This window comes from Megalops cyprinoides, chromosome 24, assembly GCF_013368585.1.
Source record: "Megalops cyprinoides isolate fMegCyp1 chromosome 24, fMegCyp1.pri, whole genome shotgun sequence".
Classification (NCBI taxonomy): domain Eukaryota; kingdom Metazoa; phylum Chordata; class Actinopteri; order Elopiformes; family Megalopidae; genus Megalops; species Megalops cyprinoides.
In genome coordinates, this window is record NC_050606.1 from 15,778,733 (window position 1) to 15,798,744 (window position 20,012).

General features: G+C 45.2%; 2 protein-coding genes across 9 annotated transcripts in view; one reads left to right on the forward strand and one right to left on the reverse strand.

Annotated features, from left to right (window-relative positions):
• The window catches only part of asap1a (ArfGAP with SH3 domain, ankyrin repeat and PH domain 1a), a 104,643-nt gene extending 102,032 nt beyond the window's left edge, over window positions 1–2,611 (reverse strand). For all 8 annotated transcript variants that reach the window (XM_036518558.1, XM_036518553.1, XM_036518559.1 and 5 more), the window contains exons 1-2: window positions 2,390–2,611; window positions 1,795–1,867 (exon numbers count right to left, since the gene is read on the reverse strand). In XM_036518558.1, coding sequence (XP_036374451.1) covers window positions 1,795–1,853 — 59 coding nt within the window. In that variant the 5' untranslated portion in view covers window positions 1,854–1,867; window positions 2,390–2,611. The remainder of the gene's footprint in view (window positions 1–1,794; window positions 1,868–2,389) is intronic.
• Window positions 2,612–9,779: 7,168 nt separating this feature from the next.
• Window positions 9,780–19,722, forward strand: tmub1 (transmembrane and ubiquitin-like domain containing 1). Its single transcript, XM_036519223.1, has 3 exons — window positions 9,780–9,854; window positions 15,294–15,874; window positions 19,306–19,722. Exons 2-3 carry the CDS (start codon window positions 15,336–15,338, stop codon window positions 19,655–19,657), a joined length of 891 nt encoding a protein of 296 aa, XP_036375116.1. The 5' UTR covers window positions 9,780–9,854; window positions 15,294–15,335; the 3' UTR covers window positions 19,658–19,722.
• Window positions 19,723–20,012: the final 290 nt, after the last annotated feature.

Consider the following 20,012-nt stretch of genomic DNA (forward strand, 5'->3'; position numbering starts at 1 on the left):
ATGATGAGTAACGTGCAGAATAATATATTTTGGATTAAACTAAGGTCTATTGATTTTCTGTACAGCTTCTCCTCGGAATTCTCTGCCCCTTAATGATGGGGATCGTACACAATTTCGCGCTCCTCCTCTCGTCTTCGCTGTCCTTAGGATTAAATGCACCCGTTCCACCAAACAACGGTTTAGTTATTTCCCTTGGTCCCCCGACACAGGCTGTAGGATGGGGTAACAACTGTCCTCATTACGTTTTCCGCTATTTCATTATTCTGTAGTTAAGGCTGTACGCGAGAAGCAAACCCGTCAGGCGAATTACTGTGCGAGATATAGCGGCCGTTTCGGTCTGCGTGTTTTTCAGCGCTTTTCTTTTCTTTCCCCAGTTTTCCTCCCTTACGATCTCTGCCTTCTGACACACGCACGCAAACTCTCTCTGCCTTCTCTTTCACCCTCCCACCGCCAATCACGGGGATAAACAAGGAAGAACTCTGCGCATGCTTCGGAACACAAACAATAATGCCAGTGCCGCCCCCATTCTGAAATAAAAGCGCAAGGCACTTTGAGGCAGGTGCAGTATTTAGCATGGTTTCGGGTCAAACGGGACAAATAGTAAAATATTTAAGGGAACCGTTACAACTGCCTCGGGCAAAACTGCATCAACGTTGTCTTGCAGGAATGCACATATGTGACGGAGCTCCAACATTTCGGGGGGGAAAGTCGTGTAAGGTTTCCATGGTTGCCACCCTGTGCAGTTTGTGTAACCCGACCAATCGGATTGTTCGTACTGGACCATCACTCATAGCCTCGCCGCCTTTGTTGGGGGGCACTGAAGCAATTCCTATGCTAGCGGGCCGTAGTTCTCCGCATAGCTCTCGCCCATCAAACTTGCCTGCGCGTATAAAACACGCCTGTTTCCCCATATGATCGGACCCCTCCTTATGCAGGGGTATAGCAGGTTACTGAGAGGAAGCTTATGTTACCCCCTTGAAGCGAGTAGGCTACAGTAACTGGATATCGGCCTTCCCTGCACTGATAGACCAGCCAATTCGAGAGCATAGCTCACGTGTTACCATGCGGTCCTTTCCAAAGGGCTAGTTTTGCGCGTCCAATAGAAGGCAGGAATTTAAAATGATGTAACACGGCCACTCTCACATTTTAGCATAAAAATTATCATCTGAGCATTACATATTTACTAGCTGAAAATCCTGCAATGCACTAATCTGGCTTTCATAGTTTAATTTCCAAGTTACAGCTCTTACATGGCTCAGATACAAGTAACGGTTTACAGCGAGTTAACACGTTGCTAACCTTACACGTTTCTACTGTACGTCGACGTAAGTTCATTCAGTACCTAGTTATTGTTGCATGTAACAGTGGATTCCACGCTGCAATTGCGTAGCCTACAGGCGGTACGGCGCAACGCCTGTAGTCCCCAGCGGGGAGTTCATTAAAGCACGATTGCTTGTGTCGGGAACGGAAATAACAACTAGCAACTTACTGAAGTTTACGTCTAATTTCAATAAACATTTTACACATCTCTCAAAACAAGTAGCTTGCTTTCTAAACACGCGCCTTTCAGCAGATAGGCTACATTGTTAGTACATACACTGAATGGTTTTGTCCACAAAGAATAAAATAAATAACGTTAAGCAAAAAATAAAATAAAATAAAATAAAATAAAATGGACAGCCCCCCCCCCCCCCCCCAAAAAAAAAAAAAAACATGAAATGACACATAATTTCACGCATTAGAAATGCAACAAAAACGATAGAATTTGGCTAAACATTAAGTTAAAGGACTTACCGGTTCCATAGGGAATCTTTTGACGAAAAACTTGATAAGCGGGAGGCAGATGATCTCATGACTTTATAGTCACCTTAACGAAATAAGATAAATTAAATAAACGCAAAACACGTGAGACTTTGCTGCAAGCTTGTTTACAATCTCTGCTACAGACAAACTTTACAACTTTACAGTCGCTACGTTTTCAGCAGACACAGTACTTTAGAGAACCGGTTCTATTAAGTTTTAATATCGTCAATGGTAAACTGTGATACCTATCTTGTGACAAATATGCTACAATTAGTAGCCTAGATGACCGGTTCGGATAAAGCATTTCTTATTAATAAACCAAAGATCCACCTCGTTGGTATGTGGGATTCGCGTGACCCGGGAAAGTCATCATTCCAATAACGGTTTTTGGCTTTCAATGATGTAGGCTATCTCCTTGATTCGATTAAATACAAACTGAAAGCTAAACCGAAAGCTCCGGCTCTGTTTTCCTCTCACACGTTCATGTTAACCATTTACTTCTATGAGAGGATTATACCAGTTGTAGAGCAATAATAGTATTCTAATAGTGAAATAATAGCCACGCCTAATTTACTCAGTAACTTACCGCGACTGCTGCAATTTCAACCGCAACCCGCACTTTGTACAGTAAATCAAAATCCCGTGGTTTGTTGAAGCAAGGCAGAATATCTCCAGGAGGCAACATATCAGCTCATTTTGTTACGTGTCCTATAATCCAGCGAGAGAAGACGGGGAGAAAGCGCATTCATTTATGGCGAAAAGTGTCAGGAAAAAGAGCAGTGATTTCTCGCCATATGGGTCCCGCGAATGGATCAGCAGCCACGCACGGACAGGAAGGAAAAATCTACCATGTGAGGTGGGGGGTGGGGGGTGAGAGCCAGTTACAATGGACAGGATCTGGGGTCTAATGGAACAGGAACTGAGGATATCCAAAACTGCTCAAACAGGAAATCTGAGATATGGGTAAACACTGGGCTACAGACAAACCAGGCTTCCCTTGTCCTTTTGCTAACACTTAACGCAATGAGCGAGTTTGTTCTCTTTCATAAGAAGGATGAAACAATAATAGAAATATAACTGTATCTTCAGTAGCAGACCTAAACATATTAAACGAAGTGCAGCCTACTTAAAACTTTAAGTCTGAAACTAAGTTGCTTCACTTTAAAGTTATGTGGCGATTGTCGCTCATCACCGGCGCAGAACGCATAAATTTCAAACCTTCCCTCATTTCCGTTTCTTATGTTCTCCGCAGAGTGGTTCTGTGCCAAGAATAGCTTTAATACACAATACGTCAGTTAAAGTATGGGACAGTCGTTTCCCCTCGCCGTAACAGATTGCACTGTTTGTCCAGAGGGGTGCAGATTTGGGTCAATACAGATGAACCTGTCTACTCATTAGTTATGCAACCCCTTGTCTGTAACCCTAAAAAAGTGACATGCCCCGTAGGTTTCCAGATGTAGATGTACCAAGCACACACATATTCAATTCAAGGCTAACTATCTACAGAAACATTTTCCTTGGCACATTATTTTAAATGTTGTTTGACTTGCTCCATAAATCTTCAGTTTAATTTCAATCTTCTGCCTGATGCATTAAATTATAATTGTCAAGTCAAGCAGTGAACCATACTCTTCAGAATGATCCATATCAGCTATACCTTATAGGCTAAAATGCCTGATATGTAGCTTATATAGGTGAAGTCATTGTACATAACCCACAAACACAGGGAGATGGCATAGGGGTGACATAAGGCAGATGATCTACTCAGACCCAGTGCCCTCAAACTCACTGGTCATTACAAACTCGCTGACACCAGCTGATAACAGATGCCTGCTGTGAAAAGAGGTGTTTAGTCCATCAGGATAAGCTATTAAGACCAATGGGAGGGCTGAGATTTCCTGGCACACAGAGGGGGTGGGGGAGGGCCCTAGGCTCCAGGCTTTCCCTGAACCCGCTGCATCACCGCGGTCGGGGAGGGGGGAAATGTGCCTGCCTCAGACAGCTCGCTCAGGAATTGATCCAGCACATGTGAGGTGAATTCCAAGCGCTCTTTAGACCTTCGTTCAATCTGACGGGTGACGCATTGCTCACAGCGTCCTGCGCAGCAGCAGCCAGGCCTGGCGCAAACAGGGCCACAGCCGGAGTGTGCAGGTCTCCCAGCACTATTGCAGCGCTGCAGCTCCACAGTAACATCAGCACAACGTTGCTGCAATGTTGTTAGAATGTTACGTGCTTGCCAGGCCTAACCTGAGCTCTGGAGCAGATTCTGTCAACCATGGGAGTGCCTGGCAAAATGCACATGCATGCTGTATGATCCAGCACCTTTTGGCAAAACACAGATAAAGTATCCTTTTTTGGGGATTGCGGGTTCAGATCCTGAGGGGATACTGCACAGAGTCTGTAACTGGAACATCATTTATTCACATGCTTTGGGATAGAGTGCACACATGTTTTATGTTATTACTGTTTCCATCAGGATGATGAGAATCAGTATGAGGATCAAATTGATAGATATGATTCATACAAGCTTGTCATACACTGTTGCAACTGTTGTATCTTATTTCATGACAAAAGAAATGTACACTAGGACTTTGTCACTGCCCACCATAATCTATTTCCCACCTATTATTTATGTCAATGATACATTACGTAGATAATTTTACTTTCTGCCATACTGTAGTTACCTTGTCATTATTCTTATTTTGTCTGTTTATCAAAATGTCTTGGGAAACACATTGAAACATCTGATTATATGCTTCTTGCACAAATTACTTCCAAATGATAGATTTAATTGCTGTTGAGTCATCCTTTCTCACTGTAATTAAAATGCCCATAAACATGAGACCTCAGAGTGAATGTTTAGTGTAGAAGAAGACTGGCAATTCAGTGAGCTGAGGGCATTTTCCTTGGTATGATAACACCAATGTGGAATTTGGGTCATGGTACATTCTAGAAGATTCCAATATTGATTTCCTGTCAACTGCCCTGCACTTACCTCTTCATCTGATTGGACAGATGAGCCGCTGTGAGGAAGGCACTCAATTGATTTTTTATTACTATTATTATTGACAAAACGTCTGCTTAATCACCAGAAAGAATGTGTTCTAGGAAAGATCACAGCATTCTTGTACAATGGTGAATATATTTCTTGGTGCCATGTGAGAGATGAAAAATAAAAAAAGTATACGGCAAACTGGTCATTCGGGGACATGGACTGATTGTGCTGCTAGAGGCACACAATATGTTGTTTTTTTTTCTTCATACAGGGAGACTGGAAACAGCATCCCTCTCCCCAAACTTCACAGCCAAAACTGATCTGGAAGTGTAGAAGTATATTACCTTACAAATTCTGATACACGTTGAGGTAGAAGGGCGGAATAGTATGGTACACACAGCTGCAGTATATGAAGATAAAAGGAAGTGTGCTAACTTAGATGACACTAACCGAGAGGCATATTGTATAGAGCCATATCACTCCTCTGCCTTCTTAAGGGTTATTAAATCAGGAAAATACTCTGCAGTGATAAAATTATTTACCGCATATGCTGTGAGGTGACTACATATGTATGAATAAACAACCTGGCCTCTAAATAATGTGCAGAATCATACGCATAAAAACTTTTCAGAGTTATTGTCCTTCTGTTGTAATCTGTAATGTTGTTACAGAAATATATCTGGACAAATACAGAAATTGATACCAGATAAAGTCAAGGCATTTACCCAGCTGTGTCACATACAGTGCTACTCGAAGTGGAGTCCAGTCTGGGCCAAATGCCTCAAGGAACTGTAGTTAAACATGTGACTTGAGTCTGTCAAGTGATGTGAAGAGACTGTATGTAGGGCAGAAGATAATGTTTGCAGATGATGCAGACACTAGACCATTATATGTTTGTAACAACCTAACACCAGCTGCTTTCTGTGTGACAGGGAGGAGTCCATGGTATGAAATGCCTCTGAAATCAGGAAATGAGCATTTTTTCCTGTTCACACTGTTAAATGACAATTTTGGCAGCAGGACAGTATACATAATATGCAGGAAATATGCAGGTACATTGAATTACAATGCATTAAAATGACACCAGGGATTGTGTGTCTTTATTTTTGTCAATGTGAGAGGAGTCTGTGCAAAGCAAATAGTTAAACTGATTGTTCTTTTTAGCTCACAGTATTATTCACATAAGTGGAGCAAATGAATTAGAAAAGACTGAGAACAGGCTGTGGTGTAGTTACAGAAAACCGTCACTTCCCTTTGGCCCTAAGGAATGATTAGGAGACCAAACTGAACACATTCACATTCATATGTCCCAGCAATCAAAAATGTCTTTGTTTTTCAGTTTTGGAGCGTGAAAGTCCTTGATTTGGTGGTTGCAAGGAAATATGTGTCAAATCAATATTAATGTACAATTCCTACATTTTAGTCAATTTATTGTCATGATCAAAGATGCTGAAACCAGTAAATAGCTTACAGAACTTAACATAAGTTTTCGTGATTATGAGATCTTTTAAAAATACTTAAATTCCCAATTTCATTATTATTATGTACATAATATAGCCACAAAGGAAGCATCATTTAAATATTAATGCATGGCTGGATTTCAATTACAGTTTCATTTTACCCTCATGGAGTTTAATGATACAGGAAACCACTGAAAACAGGGAAACAGTCGATGATCAACAATCATTGATGAGAGTGCCATCTGGTGGTCAGTGAAGGAATGATTTTTTTGGGGCTCGACTTACAGAAATAAAAGCCAGCAGCACATTCTGTGACAAAAATCTGATCTTGTATTTAACTTGACGATTAAGGAAAATACTAGTAATGCCACCTTTGTGTAGTGATCATCTTCTGTTTTGGCTTCAGTTTAATATTTGTGTGGAATGTGTCAAAGTGAAACTGCAGCTTCTGTTGGCTTCATTTCAGTATCATCAACATTGACTCACACACACACACACACACACAACCACACACAACCACACACACAGCCACACACAACACAGTTACTTTTTTATATTCAGCATAATGCATACTCCCGACATGCCAGATGCATTGAATTGATCAACTTGTAACATGTAAGCAAGACTTTATATGATCACAACTGAAATCATACTAATAATCATTTTCTAGTCTCACAGAAAGCAGTGTATAACGGGAATACTGTCTAGTTTAACCATAATGCTAACCATGAACATTTAGAGGGAAGCTAAAACTCAACAGTGAAGTGAATGTGTTTACCTCCTCTTAGACAACTAAAATATTTGAGGAGATGAAATCTTTTTAAACAGTTTAAATAATAGGTGAATTTCTGACAGATTTCTCCCACTGCACTACGGTACAGTTACTGTAGTTATTCTCCACAAATGTGATGCAGGTTTCAAAGTAAGAAGATGTACTCACAACATTCACACAAATATAGTTTGCCTACTGATATTTTCACAATGTACACCTCTAACTTGCAACACAAAATAGGGAATGCATATGCTAGTGTGTTTTAACTCTGCTTTGCTATGGCTAAAAAAAAGTAATCTAATTTGATCCAGATAAGACCTAACAAACCACAAGCTTGTCAGTTTGAAGTTCCGTTTCACTTGCTATGGTAGGCCAGTTTTTGGTCCTTTTTCATTGACCAGGTTCATGTGACACCTTTGGAAAAGGAGCACACAACATGTAATGTCTATGTCTCATTCATGATGTCTGGAGGTGGCCTCAGCCATTGGATTTCAAATTGATTTGCGGTACCTACCCTCTCCTTACCTACCAAAAGCTGATTGGTCAGACAGATGTCCATCATGCCTGCACACACCCAGTTATGAACCAGTGATGAGACTTAGTGAGCCGTAGGGGTGTCCAGTCCTGGTCCCAAAAACTGGTCAGCAGTTTTATTGTTCACCTAAACATTCAAGTGCTTGATTTAATGAATTTCTGATTGTTTAATCAACCCAATTCAACATTTTCCTTCAGTTAATAGAAATAGTAATTGAAAATAGCAAAACATGTTGGTTGGTATGCCATCCAGGACCAGGACTGAGCTACACTTTACGCAGCAAGTACTGTACTTGCACGCTGGAACACTGTAGTGTTATACCACAACTACAACGCTAGGTGTCACTATTACAGCTACAAAAGGAATTGGGTGCAGCCACTAGCTTTTGCATTGTTTATACTAGATTGGAATCAGTCAGACCTGATTTGGGCCATGGTTTTGTCAAGTTCGCATTACCACTAAGAACACGTTCTTCAGAGCTGCCAGCACCAGTCTTTGCTGGTGGGCTACGCAGCAGGCGTGCTTTTGGTGACTTTGTGGAATGAGTGATGAGGTTGTTCAGCATTCACGCCCGCCTCCCACAAATGAACAGTGCAAAATAGAAAGGACTTCTCTGTCATTTCGCTGCAGATTCCAACACCCTCTCTACCCTCACAGCTCTGAGTTCATCAGGCTTCATGGAGTATGTTTTGCGGTATAGTCAGAGACATCAGACTGGTTTTAATGTACTGTAGCTGCATAGCTTCATTCTGGGATGTCCTTTCAAAAACTTGTTTGCCGATATCATCCAGAACATGCGCACCACATACATGTGCATATTTATTTGAATGAGTGTCTGTCTGTTTCTTGGCAATGCACTGCCAAGTGAGAGGCCACTTGTACTTCGGTCGCAATGAAAGGTTACCTGGCTGTGTGGTCTTGTGAAATTCATTTTTGAAGCCAGGTGCTATGCAGTAAGTGCCTGCATTAGTCATTGCATTATTTTCTGGAAAAATGTAAAGACTTCCTTCTCAGCCAATATAACTAGATGCAACTGTTACTAATCACTTCAGACAGCACTGCTTTAAACATGGACAGTATCTGTGGTGTGTTACCTTTTCCCTTGCAGCATGAAGAGTGATGACCATGGGTATGAGAATCAAGGATGCAAGGGATGTGCAGCTGTGTAGTCTCTCAGGATGTATAGGACAGATTTAGGGAGTGCAACTGCATAGTCTCCCAGGATGAGTAGGATGGATATAGGGATACAGGGCATAGAGTATATGGGACTGGGGCTGTTGCAGTGATACCTTTTATGTGGACCATAACGAACAATAAGATCTCCACTACCAGAGGCTGCAGATGAAGAACTGAGTTTCAGACACGCCAGGCGGTTTAGAGCTGTGGATAGATGCTGCTGGGCCAGATGTCTACGGCAGCTTTTCAGTTAATCAATGCATGTCAGCACCAGCTGCCTACTTGCTCGAAACGTCTCTCCAGCTCACAAATAGAGGATGAAATCTTTTTTGAGGTCTCCTTCTCAAAAATCTCAAGAAATTGGTGAGTCACTCTCTTCTGTGGTATTATATATGTACCATAAAGTATGCTGAAATTCTGCATTTGCCAGAAAAGATAAAAGACATTCTACAATATACACGCAAACTGATCATATTAAAGTCGCAGTTGTTTGCATACTTTCAAAGATATTCTGTAAAGATGGGCAAACATTAACAAACACATTCCTCATATTTAACCATATATTTACATATATCGCATTTTCGTAGGCGTTCAATCAGCACCAAAAGCCAAAATTAGGCATTTAGTGGAAAAAACACAAACACCTAAACATTTACTCTCTGAACAGATGTACCAAGTGAGATTGTCACATACAAGCCTAAATGTCCATAGATTAGGATGGAGTGTATGACTAAGGCGTTGGACAATTTTTTTATTTGATTAAATGCAAGGTTTATCATTGCTTTTGAACCAGTTCAAGATTTTATTTCAATTTGACTTGTAAAAATGCTGTAGTAGTCCCGATTACCCTGGACAAGAAGGGCATTCACAAAGGTAGAAAACTGAGATTAAACTCCACAATGCACAATACTTTACTATAAAACTTCAGAACCTTGGTAGAAACCATGAAACAAGGTAAAAACAAGACAGGTGTTAAGACAGGTGTGCGATTCAACTACGTCTCCCAGAGCCCCATGCTACGCCAAATGAGTCACATCCGGTCCGACTCGCAGTCAGGAAGTGAGAAGTGGAGAGGAGTAAGAATTATTTGCCATGCAGTCCAAAACATTACCAGTAAGTTAATTTAAATTAATTTTAATCGTGTGATATTTTACTGTGATTGCACAATGCAATTGAGCGACAGGTTTTAATGCGTTGATTTTAGAGCGTGTCTTAGTTACTTTTATTGCGTTTGAAACATCTTGCCAGCTCGTTAGCTAGGTAGCTAACTAGCTAGCTTGCTATTTTTGGGACATATTGGAGTTGTTTTTAATTTTATAGAAATGTGCAGCCGGCTAGCAAGAGCTGTAGCTAACTTTGGTCACCTGTGCCGCTTATTAGTAAGCAGCCGTGACGTGGGATACATCCATAATATTATTTTCCCGGATATATTAACAATCTTTTCCCTTCGTTTTATTTTAGCTAGCTTGCTAGCTAGCTAATAACATACGATGCAGTCCCCCCGCTTGGCGGTTGTTCAAAGAGATCATGAGATGTTGAACGTTAAAGGCCTCTGGAAAATCATAACTGCTCCAGCGATTTCATATGATCTGACTGGATATAACATTAATTGAGGTATGAAGTCTTGAATGTTTCGAACGTAAACGATTTTTTTGACATCAGAATTATTGCTACCCAGCCAGTTGTTCAACAAATGAAGAGAATGCGTGAACATTCATGTGCGTTCATTCATCATGTTGTGGGTTGAGCACTCAGTAGTTTTTGTTTGTTCAGAGTGTTTGCTTTTTATTTGTTCCCAATTGTTGTTAACCGCAGTCGTGCTGCTTGGCAGTACAATCTAATCGTCTCTCCATACTTCTCAAACATACAGATACTTTGTGGCATGCTAGTTACTGCAATGCTTAGCATTTTTTGACAAATGCACAGAGTGTGTGAGGAGGTAATGTTGAAGAAGTTGTCTGACGACTGGCTGTGACGTTTCTTTGTACAGCGTTGGTGGTGCTGCATCGTTTCTTGTAAGCAGGTCGTGCTGGACTTCTGCTTACGCGCCGTCAAGAACTATTGTAATACCATCAGGAAAAAAAACAACGGTCAACTGTGTAGGAAAAATGAGTGCAGAAAAGGCAATTCGGCAAAAAATGAAATTTTAACATACGTACAAAAAGTTTCATATTCTCCGTTTCAAGGTACTCTCTGTACAAAGGTTGTGGTACGTCTTGGCGCGGCTGGAGAAGATTAACTCGAAAGAATTTCTGATGACCTAGATCCGCTTTCGAAAAAGCTTTCCCCAGCAGCATTTTGAGCGCAAACAAAGATGCACTGCATTCAATGGGAACCACCGTGTACCTACACCGTCTATCCTAACAGTTATCACCAAGCCTTCAAAGTCCTATGATATGCTACAGCAATAATTCTAACATATGGCCTGTCGTTATCTTAACAGCAGTCTCACAATGAATGCCATACTGTGTTTCACATCTGGTTGGCAGGTCAGAACGACGTTTTTGGGGGTTTTAGCAAACCTTGTGCGCACAGAAATTCTGTATGTCAAGCCTGCTCTGTCAGGTGGATACAGTGACTTCCTGTGTCTGATGGTGTCATCCATTGAGAAATGGTTGAATGCTCTTGTAACTACTGAGAACATGGTGGTTTGACATGCACATCTAATTGAAAAATTTAAAAAGTATTTGAAAATATATGCCTGTGAAAATTTTTCTGGAGGTATGCACCACTTACAAGTGAGTGACCTTATAAGTGTGTTTCACACTGTAACAGCTTGGTACATCCAGCAGGATGCTTCCTTAGGAGAGTATTTATAGACACCCAAGAGGTGTGTGATGCAGGGGCTTGAAGGTGCGCTCTGACAATGCCACAAGGTGTTTCTCTTTTCCCTTAGTTGATAAGGCTGTGCACTGTCGGGTCAGATTAGCGTCATCGCAAACTGTACGTGTGGAGCAGTTCCCTGAAACTTAACAGCACGTTAAGCGGGGGATTGGCTGCCCCGCTGCGACGCTGCCGGAACTGAAGCCAGCGCCGAGGCTGTGTTGGGGAAAGGGTATGTGAGGAGAAACGCCGCGGCCCGACTCCGCTGCTTAGAGCTCTCTCTTGGCGTGTTTCCACAAGGGGATTTCAACATCCTTTCCGTCGAGGTAGCGGAAAGGGAAAAGGCAGAGAGTGAAACGTTTGAGCCGTTGCTTGTGGTGACACGGGGAGGCGGGGTGGGGGGGGGGGGGGGTGACTTTGGCACCTGCTGCTGCTCGGCTTCCTGCAGATAGGGCGTCCCCCACCTCCCCGAAGGGCCGCTTCTTAGAAGTCTCTCTCAAAGGCTGCGTTTCTGCTTTGTCTGCGTGTGGGAGAGCGAGCCCACATTCCCGCTGCTTCAGCTTCCCCTTGGTTACCGTTTAAAGCTGTGCCTTTCCTTTCCTCACGAGTCACAGCGCAGGCTTAAATGCTCACTGCCTTTTTACTGTGTAGAAGCTTGATCATAATGCCTGAGAGACCTGGTTTACGCTCCCTCACACACGGACCTCGTGTTGTAATCGGAGACTCTCATATCACCAGTTCTATGAAATGTTGAGCACATGTTGCTGATACAGCACTGGACTGCAGTTTGAGGAAGGGTCGGGGTGGGGAGTTTTGCAATGTCTTCCACACCCATTCACGAGACCAGGGTGGAAGTTTTGAACCCTTTAAAAATGCCCTCTCGTTCCTAAAAATGATCCACTCTGATTGTAGATCAGCAGGCCAGCTCCTAAGCGCCACACCCCTGCCGGTGTCAAAGCCAGCATGACTTTTCTGTCCTGACAATAACCTTGTGCTGGCGAGTTGCTGTGCCTCGGGTTACTGAGGTAATGACCCAGAAACTTCTTAAATAAGGAATGAATGGAGGTTGTGAAACACTTTTGTTCCCCCGCTAATTGTACATGGGGGTCACCCGGTGACCCCACCCACGCAGAGAGCAGTAGCCCCTCCCACTGAGCTCCCAGACCCCCTTCAGTGGGGTGCACACTGACACTCTCTTTCACTCTCGCTTTAATGAGCCGTGTGATGGAGTGATTCAGCAAGGAAATCCGGATTGATTGGATTAGAGCAGAGCTGCAGGTGGATTAGCTCTCCTCTGTTAGTAATCCCAGCCACTTCTCCCAGTATCAGTGGGGGGGAGAGCTTATACCTCCAGGACAGCAGGAGGCGCTGCGGGCATGCAGCCCTTATCCCCAACAGAGGTGACAGGGAAGCAGAAGATCAATGCTAACAATGAGGACTCAACCGGTTTTATCCAAAATACATTTCGGCTGGAATGTATCGACGACATGTGATGTCTTTCAGATGAAGCATTAAACCAATGCTTTAACTCACTGTGGTTCCTGAATCAGGAGTGGGGGTGTTCCCGAGTGTCCTGTACAAAGTTTATCAGGCCCCTTAATGTGGTCACTTCATCATCACTGAATGCATCCCTCCCTATCCACCATAACAGATGCTTGCTCCACATTGGTGGCGGCTGAGGTGAGATCGTTGAAGGGCATTGTATAAAATTTCACAGTCTTTCCAACTGAAAATTAACTGATGTATTCAGTCTGTTGCTAGGGCTTTGGTGAAAACCTCACAGGAAATGCAGAAATAGTTTGACACACAATGTGCAACCTTGTGCCTTGGCAATTTCCATTGAGTTTTTAATCTCAATTTTAAGGCAATTGAAGCAATATTCACTCATTCTCTAGCATTACTTGATCAAGGCTATGTGTATAGGTTTCCATTCCTCTGGGTTTTAATATAGTTAATGTAGTATGGTTTAATATAGTTCATATATACCCACTTCTCCTTCACATACCAGACTAAGACAAATGTTGAAATAAGTGTTGAATTTCTTTTGTGAGGGGACATTGGATTTAGAGCACTCTGATTTTTGGAGAAAATACACTGAAATACCATCTTAGCAAATAAAATGACTTTGGCCCTTTTAACTCCTTTCTTGTGCATGTCCTGTTCATTCAGTGCTTAATATAGAACCGGAACTCAACAGGATACTAATGTAGTGAAGGAAATGATAGCAGAATGTCTGTAAACACATTCTTATCACGTCGTGTTTTGTCCGTCCATAATTTCATTTAGAGTTTCAACGAGTGATAAAGTCTGATGGCTTCTTGTGGTTGCCCGGAGACAAAGTGGCACAGAACAGACTCCTCTGCAAGCTCTCAGAAATGCACTCGCAAGTCTTAGGCCTTGACTAGAACGCTTGAATAGTCAAGAACCTTTTTTCCCCATATATGGGTGAAACTCTGACTCTGAGGCGAGCTTAATATTCCTCCGCCGAAGCCCAAACATCTGTGGAGATGATTAGAGGGCATATTGCTTTCTCTGCAGTTTGGAAGCTCAGCCAGCCCCCCCTCAGCGAACTAGGCCATTATTATTCCTTAGGTCCGAAAGCTTGCCAGAGCGTGGCTGTCAGTCCGCAGGGCTGTGTCTGTTTTGTTTTACACGACATTTCAGGCGGTCGTGTTCTGCCTTGGCTGTGCTGTGTCGAAGCTGTAGCTCTGGAGAAAACCTGCTTCCATGTGTCTGTCAGTTCAGATGGAGGCGTATGGGAACAGGGTCATTATTTAACTTTGCGGGATATGGCAGCTTCAGGGAAAAACTCCTTGCCAAGTTTACACGTGGAGCATCCCGTGTGACTGAGACGAAGGCTGCACGGCGTACGCAACTCTGCCCGGGGGCAAAAAAGCCACTGACCAGCAGAGCACCTCCATGCCAATGACTGTGGACAATGGATAACGGATGTGTTATAGCAGGGCCCTGTTCTTAAATGGGAAATGAATTCAGGTTCTGAAACCATTTTGCTTTCCTCCTTATTCCACATCTGGGTTGTGACTGTACTTTCTCTCTCTTCTGAGTTAGGTAACCCGAGTATCACCAGATGTTCTGCACTCAGAGGTGTCTTGGAGCATTAGGGAGGGCTGCGCTAGTTTGGGTAGAGCGGTGCTGTCTGGGAGGCGTTGGTCTGAGCGAGCAGCCAGCAGCCTGCAGCCTGCGATTGCATCCTCCTCCAGCCATCGCTTCCCGTGACTGTCTGCGAGGCGGTGGCACCTCGGAACAGGTGTCGGTGTGTGTGCGTGTGTATGTGTGTGTGAGGCGGCCGCGCGGACTGTGTAACTCGGCTAATTAGGCCGTGTAAGTTGCTAATGTGGGCTAATTGGTTTGGCACCGCCAGATAAGAGTGAGGAAACGCTCAGGCACGCCCTCCCCCTTATCTGATTGGACGAAAGCGCTGCGCACATTTTTCCCGTCGGACAGGATTACTGTTGCACCTGCGATGGCAAAACCTGTCTATTTCAAAAAGCCCATTTCTGCCTGAAAAGGAAAATTGCTGCGAACAGTGGTTAGTTTAGAGATTCTGCATTTGCAGAGAACCAGAGGTCCTTAGAGGTGACCAATCAACATGCTGTTCAAGTGGTGTCAGCCCCTCCCCCCTGCATCTTTTTGATGTAGTGACAGCCCCAAAGTTGCAGCATTCAGCGACTGCCCTGCCTAACGCCCCCTTCTGCTCTGTGCCCCAAGGTGCCTACCTGAACGTTGCCTTGGTCCGGGACTCGCCCCAGGATGGCTCTGATCGAGGGCGTGGGGGACGAGGTGACCCTGCTCTTCGGGGTGGTGTTCCTGGCGCTGGTGCTGGTGCTGGCGTGGGCCTCCACCCACACGACCGACCGCTCCGAGCACCTCTTCGCCCCCACCCCGGCCCCCGCCCCCACGCACAGGACCGCCCCCTCCCAGGAAAGCGCCAGCCCCGATCCACACCCCCCTGAGAGCCCCCCGGCTGCAGGGAGCCAGGGGGAGGAGGGCAAGAGCGAGCCCCCCAGGGAGGTGAGGGAGGAAGGGCCAGCCGCCCCGGTGGGGGAGGAAGGGGGCGGAGCCTCAGCAGAAAGGGGGCTGGGCTCGGACGGCCTGCGGCACAGGGTACCCGCCGGCACCACCCAGGCCACCCCCGGCCCCTCTGACCCACCCCCGGCCAGCGCCGCAAGTGCCACCCCGCCTGCCTCGGACGACGCCCAGAGGAACATGGTCCTCCGTCTCAAGTTCCTCAACGACACAGAGAGAGTGGCCCAGGTCAAGCCCGAGGACACCATTGGCTACATCAAAAGGTGAGGTCGGTGACAGCATTGCTGTCAGTTGTGTCCACCGCCATTTTAGGGTGAGGGTGAGATCGAATCGTTGGGCAGGGCTCAGAGTTCCAGCTTTCTTAGACCGCTAGCACCCTCAGACCTGTGTAGGGAAGTGAGACTGTCTCAGTTAGAGGGATCCCTTGTGTTAGGTCCTTATGGAGGGACAGGCATGAAAACGGCTCAGCATTGAATAGCATTTCGCACTGTACTCTGTGGATAGCTCATTACTGCTGCAGGTCTCTGAACCCAGGAAAATTACTGTGTGTTTTTTCACATCTGAGAGCATTAAGTAACAGTGGGTCACTGTAACCGACGGGAAAGTGCACAATGGACCTTTCTTGTGCAATGCACGAAGAAGTATAGTAGAACATGTACAATAAGAAAAACAATGAGGAATGCATAGACAGACAGGACTGCGGGTATAAGCGCAGGTACATTTATGCTGCAAAAACACCATGCCCTACCAGTGCCTTGACAAAAATCGGAGATAGCTGCAGTGGAAAACGGGAATGGAGCATATTATCCGTGTCCTTATTTATCCCTAGCGCTGCTCTTTTAACATTTGGAAGCATATCTCCATGAAGTCATGTAGCTCCAGGATAGTAGGGCCTGTCTAGAATCCAGGTCACCTGACTGAACCTAAGCAGCCAAGCTGAAGCAAACTAGCATATTGAATTCCCTTGAATCAATAGTGTATGAGTCATGAATATTATGGTCTGTGTTTTATCCTCCAGCGGTAATGAAAATGCCTTTTCCTCTATGTTCTCTCTCTCTCTCTCTTTCTCTCTCACATGCACACACGTAGATATGAGGAAAAATGTTATTGTGGCTCAACGGCAAATGCCTGAAGTATGTGGGCTTAAAGGATTCATCTGGCTAAAGTAGGTTTCGGCGCTCCGAGTATGCAGGCAAGCATAAACGCTGCCCAAATAAGAAAACAGCCCCACTCTCAGATCCGGAGGCGCTAAGACGCTCCTTTCGAGTGTAAACATCTCTACGTTGTGTGCGACAGAGCCACAAAAAAAAAAAAAAACACTTTACAGCTGGGATTTCGATCATAAAGGCTACGTCTGGCTCAGCAGATTTCAGAGGGGGTAAAGACATGGCCCCTCCCCACCCCCGCTTTCACGTTTTATCTCAGCGGTAGCTGAAGGCACAGGCTCCGAGATAAAAAGAACGAAAGACCACCAGCCAACCACAAAGCCCACTTAACATTTCAAAAAGATCCATGGCGTAGATTACAGGATTTTCCTTCATGAGTTTTCATAATTTCCTCAGATAACGCTGCGGAGAGCTGTGTATCTAATTCCTGTTACCCCCACCCCCCCACCCCATCATGGCAGTTTGTTATACATGCTGAATTTAATTAGGTGAAGGTTGATGCATGGGCTGCCCACTAAGCTAGTTTGCTAGCCTCTCTTCAGTGTTCTCTTCCACACAGTATTAAGACTATAGGTTTTCCCACTGACAGTAGTGTGTCTTCTAAAGGTGCTGAGGAATTGAGTTTATCATGGGACCGTAATTTGTTTTGAGGGGTGTCTGAGTGGTTAGTGAATTCATTCTGCACCGGACGGAATTCAGTAACCAGTCTGATTGTCAGAATTAGATTGTGGTCTTTAAGGAGCTACGCTAATGTAAAGCGTCAGATCTACACAAAGTGCCTTCTTTGTGGAGGGTCACAGAGAGGAAAGGTCCTCTTTGCCCAAGATCTTAGGAGGAACCTTGGGCAGGGCTCCCGAGTGGCTCAGTCGGTAAAAGCACTCGTTCTGAGTGTAGACTGAGTGCTAAGGCCCGGGTTCGAACCCGACCGTGTCAGTAGCTGACAGTGACCGGGAGCTCACAGGCGGAACACGTTGGCTTCGTTCCGCCATGGATAGGGGTGGGTACGTCAGCAGGGGCTTCAGTCCCATTAGCAACTGCTGGTTGTTCAGGCGCCTGTGGACCACGTGCCAAAGCTGCATATGAAATGTCTTCTTCCGACTGATCTCTGTGCTAGCTTAGCTTGTGGACCGCAGTGTGAAAAGAAGCAGCGGCTGACATCACGTGTCTCGGAGGAGGGCACGTACTTGTCTCTCTCCTGGATTGACAGTGGGACCGAATGATAACAAATTGGACATTCCAGAATTCGGGGAATTAGCCATTCCAAATTGGGGAGATAAAATGGAAAAAAGGAAAAAAAAAAAGATAGGAGGAACCTTGAATACACTGAGACCTTGATGATGATGGCTGACCTTGCTTGATGAATGTATAGTGGATAAAGATCACAAACACTCGGATGCTGGCTACATTGGAAGATGAGCTTTGACAGATACCAGCTTGAAACTGAAGTACCATGCGGAAATTGTTTATTTGTTGTTTTTGTCGTTTGACTTCATTTAAAAGAATTTTGCCTCCCTTGGTGTTTTTCCTGCTGTATTGTACACTATGTAATAGCAGTGATATGTCACTGACTCAGAGCTAGCCAACCCTGTCTCACCATGACGCAGCACTCGCCTGAAATAAATAACGAGGCCTAAAAAGAGGGAGCTTCGGTGCCAAGTTTCCAGGGAGCGGGGGAGTGGCGGGGGGGTGTATGCCGAGGTGATCCAGCCCCATGAGTCTGCCTCGGGAGAGGCCCGCTACTCCTATGGCCAGGCCTCAGGGCAGGTGGAAGGCCTGCTTTAAGACTCTCCATCCATTCGCGCGGTCTCTATGGCTACGGTTCGGGACGGCGTGTCTCCGGGGCGTCCCGCGTCCCTCCCCGGAGGGGTGGCGGCGGGAGCGGTGCGAGACGGCTCCCTCATGTGCAGCGGAGGGCGATGTAGCTGGGCGCAATTAGCTGTGCGGGATTAGCGGAGCGACGCTCGCGGGGTGATGAAAAGGAGCTGTTTCATGGAGTAATGCGGCCATCACCTCTCTGGCACAAAGGACCTCTGGTCCTCTGTCAGTCCCACAACTACCGTCTTCCAGTCTCAGTCAACATGCACTGCTTGGGTGTCCCAGTTCTCTTAACCGAGAATGTTCAGTCATGGTTTGCACCATTGACTTTAGTGTCAAACCCAGTCGTCTATTCTGTTGGAAATGAACATGCTGTACTGAATCGCTTATCTGTAAGACTGCAGTCTTATTGCAAGACTGGGCATTTCTGATATGTAATGTGGTGATATTACTACAGTCAAATTTATACAAGACTCGGAATTCGAGAGGAGTAATATGGGGAATCGTAGGTATTGGAAAATACTGTACTACTGTAATTATAATGGATAATGGGAATTTCCCATGGGTTTATAATATGGAAATTTTAGCTGCCCATTGTAAACCAGTAATCATCAATGAATAGTGAGGCATGTTGCATGTGTCCAGAAAGACAATAGACAGGGCAGGCAGTCTTCCCAGGCGCTGTTTCACTGTGCCTTTGTCTCCCCCTACAGGACGTACTTTGCGGGGCAGGAGCACCAGGTACGCCTGATCTACCAGGGCCAGCTCCTGCGGGACGACGCCCAGACCCTGGCGTCGCTCAACCTGGCGGACAACTGCGTCCTGCACTGCCACATCTCGCAGCACGCCACGCCCCAGGTGCCGGCGGGGGCGCGGGCGGCCGACCAGGTGCACGTGGCGCTCAACGTGGGCAGCCTGATGGTGCCACTGTTCGTGCTCATGCTGTCGGTGCTGTGGTACTTTCAGATCCAGTACCGGCAGTTCTTCACCGCCCCGGCCACCGCCTCGCTGGTCGGCATCACCATCTTCTTCAGCTTTGTGGCGTTCGGCGTCTACCGCCGATAAGCAAACCCCCCCCCCCCAACCCCAGGACTGCGCCCACACCCTCCCTACACACACACACATACACACACACGCATATACACACATACACACACACACACTCACTGCTCTGCTCAGCACCCACCTGAGTTGCATTCTGGGAAGGACCAGGCTTTGGAATCTATCACGAGGAGGGGGGGTGGAGTCTGAGGTGTGTGAGAGGTGGTCAGTGAATCTTGGAAGCGAGTTATTTCTTTATTTTTGTTTATTGATTTTTTATTATTATTATTATTATTATTATTATTATTTGCAGGGCATGTTGTTCTCCTCAGAAGTCATACCCTCGTGGAAAAAACGTCACGCAGATGGATATGTGCTA